This window comes from Myotis davidii, unplaced genomic scaffold (genome assembly GCF_000327345.1).
Source record: "Myotis davidii unplaced genomic scaffold, ASM32734v1 scaffold153, whole genome shotgun sequence".
Taxonomy (NCBI): domain Eukaryota; kingdom Metazoa; phylum Chordata; class Mammalia; order Chiroptera; family Vespertilionidae; genus Myotis; species Myotis davidii.
The window spans coordinates 1,591,774-1,604,064 of record NW_006284615.1 but is presented as its reverse complement, the minus strand read 5'-3'; the positions used below and the strand labels follow the sequence as shown (position 1 = coordinate 1,604,064).

Genomic DNA, 12,291 nt, shown 5'->3' with positions numbered 1-12,291 from the left:
TGGCCGAGGTGCTGTGGTCGGCGGTCCCCAACGGGACGGACGCTGCCTTGCTGGCCGGCCCGGGCTCCCCCTGGGGGAACAGCACCCTCGCCTCCACCCCGGCGGTCGCCGCCTCGTTCCGATGTTTGCTGACCAAGACGGGCTTCCAGTTCTACTACCTGCCGACCGTGTACATCTTGGTGTTCATCATCGGCTTCCTGGGCAACAGCGTGGCCATCTGGATGTTCGTCTTCCACATGAAGCCGTGGAGCGGCATCTCCGTGTACATGTTCAACTTGGCCGTGGCCGACTTCTTGTACGTGCTGACCCTGCCCGCGCTCATCTTCTACTACTTTAACAAGACGGACTGGATCTTCGGGGATGCCATGTGCAAGCTGCAGCGGTTCATCTTCCACGTGAACCTGTACGGCAGCATCCTGTTCCTCACCTGCATCAGCGCGCACCGCTACAGCGGCGTGGTGTACCCGCTCAAGTCGCTGGGCAGGCTCAAGAAGAAGAACGCCGTGTACATCAGCATGCTCGTGTGGCTCATCGTGGTCCTGGGCATCTCCCCCATCCTCTTCTACTCGGGCACCGGGGTCCGGAAAAACAAGACCATCACCTGCTACGACACCACCGCCGACGAGTACCTGCGAAGTTACTTCATCTACAGCATGTGCACCACCGTGGCCATGTTCTGTATCCCCCTGGTGCTGATTCTGGGCTGTTACGGCTTAATCGTGAGAGCTTTGATTTACAAAGACCTGGACAACTCGCCTCTAAGGAGGAAATCCATTTACCTGGTGATTATCGTGCTGACGGTGTTTGGGGTGTCTTACATCCCTTTCCACGTCATGAAAACGATGAATCTGCGGGCCCGGCTGGATTTTCAGACCCCAGAAATGTGTGCTTTCAATGACAGGGTGTACGCCACTTACCAGGTGACCAGAGGTCTCGCCAGCCTCAACAGTTGCGTGGACCCTATTCTCTATTTCTTGGCAGGAGACACTTTCAGAAGGAGGCTCTCCCGGGCGACCAGGAAAGCTTCCCGAAGAAGCGAGGCAAATTTGCAGTCCAAGAGTGAGGACATGACCCTCAATATTTTATCCGAGTTCAAGCAGAATGGAGATACAAGCTTGTGAAGACGCAAGGATCCCCCAACACCCACTATGGCAACCTGGTAGGATGCTTGCTCGAGCCACGTGCTTTGTCCCCTGCCTTTAAGTTTCTGAAAGTTTAGAGAAGAAAAAATCAAACCCAGAAAGTAGTGCGTTTAAAAATAAAGAACTGGAAATGTCCACGCTCACACTTAAGCTTGTTTGGGTTTGCTTTCAAGGCCTCCCTTCTTTCTCACCAGAAGTATGCATAATAAAAAGATACTGCCCCCGTTAAACATTTACCAGCTCTTCTGCCTTTAGCATGTACAGGTTTCTGTCTCAAGTGCACTTGAGTCCTGGAGCTATTTTGCTATTAATAATTTCTCCAGGAAAACGGATCACCTAAACCTTGAGTTGGTGATGCATCTAGTCTTTAATGTTTTTAATAATCCATGGTGGCAACAAGTTGAAGCTCCATATTCTTAAAGTTAGCCTGGTATATAGCAAAACACTAAATGGGATTCATTCAATAGCAAATGAACAGAGGTCTCAGCTGGGTGTCATTTTCAGTCCTATCAGCAAGGTGGTAGCTAAGTTTCTTAGAGACTTGAATGGAAAAGTAAAGCCAGTGAATTTAAAAGCCTAAAAAGTCATTTCCCAGTTGTTGTTTGTTTGTTTGTTTTTTCGTGTTTTTTGTTTTGTTTTTTCAGAAAACTGCTTACTATATGTTGGGTGCTAAGTGTTTGATTATGGAAGCCTGCATTTACAGGATGACCCCCAAAAATGCATGCACACTTTAACACCTGAGAGCTATACGTTCTATTACATTTTGAAAATGAAGTGTATTTTAATAAACACTGCCTTCAAAGTGTGTATGCATTTTTGGGGAGGAGACTGTATTATCTTATGGGGGAAATGCATTCAAAATAATCAAAGTGCTTGTATTTTCCTTGTAAACACCATGAACTCTGTTAGACTTCCTGTGATAAAGACACTGACTTGCATCACTGCTGTGCAATGCCTCAGGAGTTTGTTTATGTTCCAGTACAAATGCTCCCTCACATCTGTAAAAACAATTTAGAAAAATCACGGTTAGATTACAGAGCAAAGCTGAATAACTGTTAGCAAGTTGAGGGTGGTATTATCAGAGGGACAGTGGTTGACAGTCGATCACAGTGCATAGCCTACAAGCATGCTCTCAAATGTATGAGGCAGCAGGGAAGGGGGAGGAGATATTTTTAGATTAAGACTTTTAATTAACATCATGGTTTAAAGGTTCTTTTTTGCTTCTTTGAAATGTTGGGAAACATTAAATGCAATATGAAAAGAAGGCGGAATTCATGTGGGTTGTGTTGATAGAATAAGAAGCTGCAATCCTTCACTAGATCTTATATCCTCCTATTTAAAGGGGAAAAAAACCTTGAAATATATGAGAAAAGGAAGTAAGGAGAATGAAATGTAAGTACCTAAGGTACCACAGCAGTGAAAAGTAAGTTATAGAAATGACTAATCATACTACTAATAGTTTGTAAGAGAATACCACTGTTTTACATTTTTTCTCTGCCAAGCATTAATGAGAAATCTGTAAAATACTTCAATAATTTTAATAGCAGTTTTCAATGAATATTGATTTGCTGCATTTCTAGCCCTTAAAAACCTTAACGTTCTATATAATGTAGAATAATGGGTGAGGTAACACAATTTATAGCGCCAAACAGATAAATCCAGTGTCAAAGGAATGTTTAATTGTGAAAACTAGCCCCAATAAAGCCAACAGCAGAGTCTGCAGCTCATGGTGGAATAACTTGTTTGAAATCACTGTATAAGTAAATAATTGGGTTTGTGTCTTAAGGCAAGAACCTGTGGGACATAGTGACAGGTAAGCCGGGGATTGCTTTCAGTTTGTGCAATGCCTGGGTGGGTTGCAAATTTATGAGACCTTCAGTTTCTTCTTAAAAGTTACTTCAGTTTAATCACAAAAAAATATATTTAAAAAAAGTTACTTCAGTTTATCCAGTCTCAGGTCACTAAGACCACTGAAGAAAAGCTGTATTTAGCTTCCTAAAAAGTGGCTCCTTTTTTGCATGTTCAGTGTTGATGCACAGAATTGTTGTAGAAGAAACTTTTTAGATCTCTTACCTGCACCTCCTCATTTTTGAGGAAGGAGGTTAACTGGATTCTCACTTGGTTAGGGTCCTACAGCATTGTCTGGAACCCTCAAAAAGGAAGTCTAAAATATGTTATTACTGTACTGTCCCTTTCAAACCTCATGTTCAGTGAGACAAGATTAATCTCTCGGAATGGAACAAAATGGGAATTTCAAAGCCTGTACCATCTTTAAACTCAAAGGCTCCTGGCACACATTTCTGTAGTATTTCCTCATCATTTACTTTAGTTTTCTTCCTTTTAGGTCTCAGGATGCCCAGCTGACGTACAGTATGTGTTAAGCACATTGTTTCGGCTTCCGGAGAACTTTATTGCGGAGCGTGGGTCCATGGAGGAGGTGGACAGTGACTAGAAATGCCCTTTTACTTCGTGGCATGTTTCTTTTTTTTTTTTTTTCAGAGTGTTTCTTCTTTAGCTTCGTACATCCCGCAGTAGACAATGGTGGCATGTGAATGCATGTCAAATCGTAACAAGAATGATCTCACTGACTCCTTCCAGGCAAAAAGAGGTCTCTGGGAAGAGTCTGTGTGTGCTAATGGCGAAATGAGGGTCAAGATGAAGCAGTGATCTTAAAATCTGATTCGTGACCTATGATGACATTAATAAGTATTTTAATAGAGGCAGAAGTCTGTTGGCATTTTGACGAAAGAATTGCTAAAATTATGGGATTTATCAGTTAACTAAATTTCACAATACAAGACTATTTTATTGCCAAGTTCAAGGTGTCTTATGGCACACAACTTATATCTTTGACTCTGAGAACATGAACAAGTTTGCATTGAAATGATAAAAAAGACAAACCAGGAAGAGATTAGAGCATGCGTGTAGAATTCAGATTTATAAGCATGACATTGTCACTCGGCCAGCAACGGAACACTTGACCCTTTCAAGACCATTCTTTGGAATAAAAAGGTTGGATAACAGCTATCTGTTGGGGCTTTGGAGGATGTGGAAACATTAAAACTACAGACAGACAGTGATGTATGAAATCTGCTACTGTACTTTACAGAATTCTTCAATTCCAGGTCTTGGCTAAAAATTCTTACCAAGTTCAAATTGTGATGTGGACCTATGTCCTGTAAGTTTGCTCATCTACTCTGGCAGTACACTACACTGCCTTTGGCTACAAAAGATATCAGTGCTTAGAGCGGCTGGAATTGGACTGGTGACAAGAAAGATGTATAACTAGTAAGAGATCTATTGAAGCTTTAACTTTGCTGGTCAAATTGTAGCTATCATAGTATTTATTAATGAAGCTTACAGTTCTTCAGTTGTACAGATTGAAAGACTTTCTTGAAAGATTCCACATACTGGTGTAAACTATATTTATTACAATGTACAATATTAATGTCGCACTGGTATATTTGCATAATAAACGATACATACATAAAATGAATTATTGTATATTATGATGCTTTTCAAATATTAGTATCTTGAAATTTTTGTCTTCAGATTTTTTTTAATTTAAAATAGGGAAATCTGTTTTGTGATAGAATTGATTTTCTCTAGCTACCCTTTTGCACATTTAACTTTTCATTTAGGGTTCTTTCTATACAGACACAATTTGGTGTCAAACTATTATTAGATCAATAGCAAATAGAAAACATCTGGGTCTGTATATAAAATTATAGAAAAGTTGATATTGTCTTTTCAGGTCGTTTAGAATTGTACCCTCAAATATGATCAGAGCTTCTATTTCCCAATGCAATGCTTGTCCTAACTTCAAAGTAGATTCACTTAGAAGTCTGGTGGGTTGGGCACTATCGAAGCAACATTAGAATTTAGAGAAAAACTTTAGGGAGATGGGGAGAGGAGACAGCTGGTGTAATCAGTTACTGTGCTTAGTTCTGCTTCAATTTTTGTGCTGTGTTCCTGTTTAAGGTGAACTAGTAGAATCTTAATTTCTTTGAGATGGGGTTTCTAAGTAACACACTACCAGCAAGTTTAACACTGCTATTAATTTTAATCTGTTTCATTTGTTCAGTTGATAACTTTAATTCCAGGTGTTAATAGTGATAACCGTATTATATTTGGCTGCTGAATTCTGTTACATTTTTATTCTGTTGTACATTGTATTATACACATCATTACAAATTAATATGAAGGGGGATATACGTGACATATCAAAATTTGTGAATTTGATTGTAGTCTGTGCTTTTGCAAAAATGTTTATTTTTATATTATCTGTGACTTAATATAGATAATTGAACTAGGTTTCCTTGTGATTAATAGTGATATTGAATGAGCAGTATGGAAACAGTGTTACTTGACTTTTTGAGCTTTCTCAGGTTTATCTAAATCAATGGTAGCTTAACAAATTCCAAACCTAATTGTGCACAATTGTGTTTCTAATAAAAGGAATGTACATTTCCTATACGTTTGCATGCAGGAATGAACAATATCGTGTGTGTGTGTGTGTGTGTGTGTGTGTGTGTGTGTGTGTGTGTCTAAGGCATGGCAGCCAACTTTGCTTCTGCTATTGATAATAACAGCAGAGCCTTGATATCATTGTACCTACCATAGACAATTAAAGCTGAAAAGTTTCAATAAAACTATGAAATGTGGTCTGATGGCTTCTATGTTATTATAGTGTTAATACTCACAAGTTTCCCCACATTTTGACATGTACTACTATACCACCTGGAAAATCCTATAGAATGTATAGAATTAATGCAGGCATTTCTTAAGGTGTAGCCTGGACTGTAATATAGTAAAGTGTTAAAGAACGAATCCTGGTACAAGATAATTGGCAAGATTACCATTATTTGAGATTATTCATAGGAATGTGACCTAATCTTTGAGGAAAATACAAAATGCAACCTTAATAAATATTTCCCATACTAGTGTTCTGTATTTCAAATATTAGCTGTAATCTTTTCTCTAGTTTGTAATCTTTGGGGGTAATCAGACTAAGAACCCTTTGTGGTTTCTGTTTATTAGTCTACATTGCCTGCTTCTCTCAAGCTTATTAAAAAATACACATCTGCTGTGCAATGAAAATGTGTTTATGGGATGAAAGCATGCTTACGGCATTACTGTTTCTTTCCTCAGTGTTAGAAGGCAAGTGCACAGTGGGTGACACTGGTTAAGGAAAATTATATAGGTTTCAGGAGCACAATTATACAATACATCACCTGTACACTGTACTGTGTGTTCACCACCCAAGCCAAGTCTCTGTCCACCACCATTTATCCATGGCAAATGGAGAGATTGTTTTGGTCTGTGTTGTCATTCAGACTTTATTTTTGAAAACTTCAGTTAGAATGTTTTCCCAGTAGTAAAAACAGTGATTTTATATCTTACAAGGAAGAACCAAAGTTTCAGGATCTAACACTGTGGTTGTCAGTCCTGGCTCTCAGCTCACTTTGAGAGATAACAACAAAGAAGCTGATTGAGTTTTGAGCCTCACCTTGGAGAGATGATAGTAAAACAATGCTTAGTTTAAAGACAGATACCCCATCCTGGGCCATTACTAACTGTACTTGCTTAAGCAATAGTTGAGCCTTTCAGTCTTCATTCCCTCATCTGTTAAGTGGTGATAACAATACAACTCTTTCATTCAACTTTTGTTTATTAAGCATGTGTTTCATGCCCCTTGGGAATCCTCACTTACTAGCATCAGCTTTAGGAGGTGTGTGTGTGTGTGTGTGTGTGTGTGTGTGTGTGTGTGTGTGCGCGCGAGCGCGCGCGCGCATTTATTTAGTGCACACATAGAAATTAAACAGAAAATTATCTTTCTGGGTTAAGAAGATTTTACCATAAATCTTTGAGCACCTTTTTATTTTCAAAGTAATTTTGGGACTGGAGTCAGAGAACCTTCTCTCTCCACAAGTAAATATAATGCCTTTAAATTCTCTCTTGTACTTTAACGGACTGATAAGTTTATACTCTCTTTGCAGGAGGTTTAGAATTTTGCTCCCAAATATGATGAGTTTCCATTTCCCGGTGCAAAAAGCTTGTCCTACATTCAAAGTAGATTCGTTATGCTTTAGAAGTCTGATGGGAGGGGGCATTAAAGACAAAACAGATGCCACTAGAAATCCATGTTAATGTCAATAGTCTGTTGACTTGCTTTAAGTCTCAAGGTTATATTGCTTTAAGGCGGACCCTGGGGTCTGACATTCCCAGCCAGCATTGTTGCTGGCAGGACCGATGGTCCTGGTCCAAATGACAGCTGTGGATGGACACAGGTCCCTGGGCTGAGAAGGCTGCCCATGTCTTTTCATGGGTCTAAGGAGGTGGGAAGTAGTGGGGCAATCAGTACTGCCCAGAGGGGGGAAAATGTGCAGCCCTGCCTGATTACCTGATGAGAAACCACCTGCGTGAAGGCAGAAATTCCCTGGTGCTAGATTCAAACAGAAAGGTAATCCAATCCCATCACCTCCGTGTGCTGGGGAGAGCAAGGTTTTCACTTTCACAGGTGGAGTTAGCAAAGGACTCAGGGTTTTCACGCCTATGCAAACATTCCTCCCACATGCCAGGGCTCTTCAAACTGTGGACTTGACCCCTGAGTGTGTCAGGACATCAGGAGAGTGAGTTATGATCAGCACGCTACCAAAACAAATAGAACCAGGTAGAGCAGAGTCAATACCTCAGTGAGTCAGCTTGTGATTTTAATTTCAGAAACACACACGCAACACAACACCTATTTATGTACTTGTAACGGGTCTCACTCGACTTTTGATTTCTTAATGGAGAACCTGGTCAAAAACTACACTACACCTTTCTCAAAGAAACTATTAAAGCAACAGATAGCCTACCTGTAAGGATGGCTATTTGTAGTTTTAAACAATATAATTGATACTCAGATTTATGTAAATTTTGACAGCTGAGTTCTTCATACTATTCCCTCTGGTGTGAACAGTTCACAGCAAAACTGCAAATGTCCATTATGCTTACGGGCATTAGCTTTGGGGCCATAGATTTGAACCCACCTCTGCCACTTACTACTTGTGGGCCATGAGCAAATGACTAAAAACCCCTTGGCTGTGTGCTCCTCAACTAAGTAGGAATAATTTGCAGCTCATAGAATGTTGGGAGAATTAAATGAAATAAAATAGGCTGAGCACCTACCAAAGAACACACTCAATAAGTGGTAAACATACCATTCTTGAGGCTGTTATGGCTTTTGCCACTTCATGTGCTTCTTTGCTGTTTTTATTATTTCTGTTTCTATTGATATTACTATTTCTATTGTCTTTCACACCATGGAAGCTTTGTGGGTGTCCTGGAAATTCACATGGTGGGACTGAGAATTAATCTCCTAGAAATTCTCATTGTGGGATTGAATGCATTTAACATTGTTCTTTGGAAACTCCATTGACCATCTGACGTCAGATGATAAACAAGAATTGAACTCTCTGACGCTTTGCACTGCGATATGCAATGTGTGGGACAAGGATATGTAAGGCAAAGTGTACGGCTAAAAATATATCAAGAAGAGTCTGCTGACCTCCATAGCTGGGCCTCACCTCTCAGGTTCATGGTCTATTTTCAACCACTACAGTCCAGAGGCTGGTCTTTGGTTTTACAGATCCAGACACTTGATCTGTCAACAGTTCACCTAGAGTTCACCGACTCTGGGGCACTGACTCACATGAAGCGAACTGACAAGAGAATCATTTACCAACCAGAATGCTACTTTATGAGTATGTAACAGCTATACCCCAGTCACAATAACAGACATCTGCCTTTTGTTCAATCTAATTATGGATCATAAAGTTGCCTCCAGAGCTTAAAGAACAAAGAGACATAATTTTCTTGAAAGGCGTTTCCAGTAAGGTGGAAGAACTGAAAGAATTCCCTAGCCCTGAAAATACAGGTCATGATAATCAGCATCTATCCTGTTCTTGAAAAAATTCTGCCTGTCTGAGACAGCTCAGCAGCACAGAGATTGAAATTTTCACATTTGCTTATTTTCTTTTAAAATCAGTTCCACCGTTATAATTCATAGATAGATAGATAGATAGATAGATAGATAGATAGATAATCAGAGAGGGAGAGAGAGAAAGAAACATCAGTGATGAGAGAGAATCATTGACCAGCTGCCTTCTGCATGCCCCAGACTGGGGATCAAGCCTGCAACCCGGGCATGTGCCCTGACCGGGAATTGAATTAAGACCTCCTGGTTCATAGGTCGACCACTGAGCCATGCCAGCCAGGCATTAATTCTTTGCTTATTAATTGTATTTTAGTAATGCCTCCCAAGGGTGGGTGTGGCAGGAGGGTGGTGGTAGAGAAGGCTGCATACTTGCTAAGTTGGAGATACTAAAAGTCATCCCGTTGAAAATGGTACAGGATACATTACAGAGTTCAGAAATGCCATTCCAGAGTTTAAGACAGAGGTAGAAGTATAGGAAGAGATAGAGGTTTGGGAATTGATTGTGTGCAAGTGACAGCTGGGGAGAGGGGTTGAACCGCTGGAATACCCACATCGGGGAAGACAGAGAAAAGTACTGAGCAGGAAGAATTGGAGTCATAGAAGATTCCAGATGGCCTTCTACAGAAGAGATTTTTAGGAAAAACCTGGGTCACTGTTTGCAGGAAGGACCATAAAGAGTCTGTTAAATTTAGAAATGAGAAAATAATGGTATTTAATTGAGATCACTTTTAAACCATAACAATCGTCATGATTACTGATCACTGAGGAAGTCTTGTGGTGATGCTATTGAGGATAATAGGTTAGGAGCTTGAGGCAAAGACAGAAATTAGAGATACCAAGTTTTAAAGAGAGAGATTTCTTAATAATGTCAGAGGAAACAAACAAAAAACAGAAGGAATAAACAGAAAACAAAAAATAAAATGACAAAACCTTAAATGTCAATTGTATCTCAAAAAACATTAGCCTTTTTATGAGTATTTCTCCACTGACAAAAACATCCTCCTGCGATGTTAATTGTATTGTATATTAACAGCATAGTTAATAAATTAATGTGACATGAAAAATATGATAAATTTAAACATTAAATATAAATACACCAAGTAAAACACAGTTTATCAGACTGGATTTAAAAACATGACCAACTTTATTTTGTCAATAAGAAACTCACTTCAAATACAGACAAAGAAGAGTAAAAAGGAAAAGAAAAAAATCAGAATGAAGGAAATAATAGAGATAGAAACAGAAATTAATAAAATTTAAAACACAAAATCAACAAAACAAAAATATAGGTCTTTGAAAAAATTAATAAAAGTGACAAACATCTAGCAAGACTGACAGAAAAACAATTATCAATATGATGAATGAAATGGGATATAACTAAAGATTCTACATAAAAATAGTAATATTGGAATGCACAATTTTATCCATAAAAATTTGATATCTTACATAAAATTCCTCCAAAAATATGAATTGAATTTATCACAACCCCAATCCTAAATAATAAAAGCCTAATATGCTAAGTGTCTGGTCAGATGTTCAACAAATCAAAGCATAATATGCTAATGATATGCTAAGGCTGCTCAACTGCTCCCTGTGACATGCACTGACCACCAGGTGGAAGACAGTCAACCCGTCAACCTTTCGTCATGACATGCACTGACCACAAGGGGGCAGACGCTCCGACCAGTAGGGTAGCTTGCTGCTGGGTTCCAGCTAATCTGGACTGAGCAAGACAGGCAGGACACACCCTAAAGCCCTCCCAGGGTCCCTCCCGGGCTGGCCAACCTCCCGCATCCCTCCCTGGCCCTGATCATGCACTGGTGGGATTCCTTGGCCTGGCCTGCACCCTCTTGCAATCCAGGACCCCTCGGGGGATGTTGGAGAGCTGGTTTTGCCCTGATCCCACAGGCCAGGCCGAGGGACCCCACTGGTGCACGAATCCTGCACCAGGCTTCTAGTATGAAATAATTTTAATAGCCTTCTGTTAATGAAAGTGAATGTGTGACTTAACCCCCTCTCCCAGCAAAAAAGAAATCTCCAGGCTTAATAGGTTTCACTGGAGATTTAACAAATTGTTTAAAGAAAAATTCACACCAATTCTACACATTTTTTTTCAGAAAATAGAAGAGGGAACACTTATCAGTTTATTATATGAAACTAATATGACTCTGATATGAAAACCAGACAGTAAATAGATCAATATTCCTGATGAATATAGTCACAAAACTCTTTAATGAAATATTAGCAAATAGACTACAAGAATATATGAAAAGAATTATAGCCAAATGGGACCTGGGTTGCAAGGTCCACTTAACATTTAAAAATATATCTAGTCCTAGCTGGTTTGGCTCAGTGGATAGAGCATCAGTCTATGGACTGAAGGGTCCTGAGTTCAATTTCCATCAAGGGCACATGCTGGGGTTGCAGGCTTGATCCCCAGTAGCGGGTGTGCAGTAGGCAGCCAATCAATGATTCTCTCTCATCATCGATGTTTCTATCTTTCTCTCCCTCTCCCTTCCTCTCTGAAATCAATATATATATATATATATAGTCATTATACTAGTATTAACAGACTATAAAAGAAAAATCACATGTTAGTATCATTGATGAAGAAAAAGCATTTGACAAAATATAACATTTACTCATGATAAAATTCTCAAAGAAATAAAAACAGAGAGGAATTTTCTCAACTTGATAAAGCTCATATATTAAGGAAACAAACCCAATTAAACAAACAAACAAAAACTACAGCGACCATTGTACTTAATAGCAAAAGACCTAATATTATTCCCCTAAGACTTGGAACAAGGCAAAGAGTTTTGTTCTTCCTGCACTTATTCAACAAAGTGGTGGAAGTTCTTGTCAGTGTAGTAAGGTGAGGAAAGCAAATAAAAGACATACAGATAGAAAAGGACGTAATAAAACTGTCTCCCTGTTTGTAGATGATAGGATTGTCCATGTAGAAGAGCCCAAGAAACCTAAAATAAAAGTCCTGGAATTATAAAGTGAGTTCAGCAAGATCACAGGGTGCAAGATATACATACAAATAATTAATGTAGCCAATGACCTGGATGAATCTCCAGAGCATTATGCAGAATGGGAAAAAAATCTCAAAAGAATACTGCTGTATTATTCCATTTACATAATATTCTTGAGATGAGAGTATTA

General features: G+C 39.4%; 1 protein-coding gene across 1 annotated transcript; it reads left to right on the top strand.

The window, feature by feature from the left end:
- Nucleotides 1-6: 6 nt before the first annotated feature.
- On the top strand, nucleotides 7-5,806 carry P2RY1 (purinergic receptor P2Y1). Its single transcript, XM_006754878.2, has 2 exons — nucleotides 7-1,159; nucleotides 3,487-5,806. Exon 1 carries the CDS (start codon nucleotides 222-224, stop codon nucleotides 1,119-1,121), a length of 900 nt encoding a protein of 299 aa, XP_006754941.2. The 5' UTR covers nucleotides 7-221; the 3' UTR covers nucleotides 1,122-1,159; nucleotides 3,487-5,806.
- The last annotated feature ends 6,485 nt before the right edge of the window (nucleotides 5,807-12,291 follow it).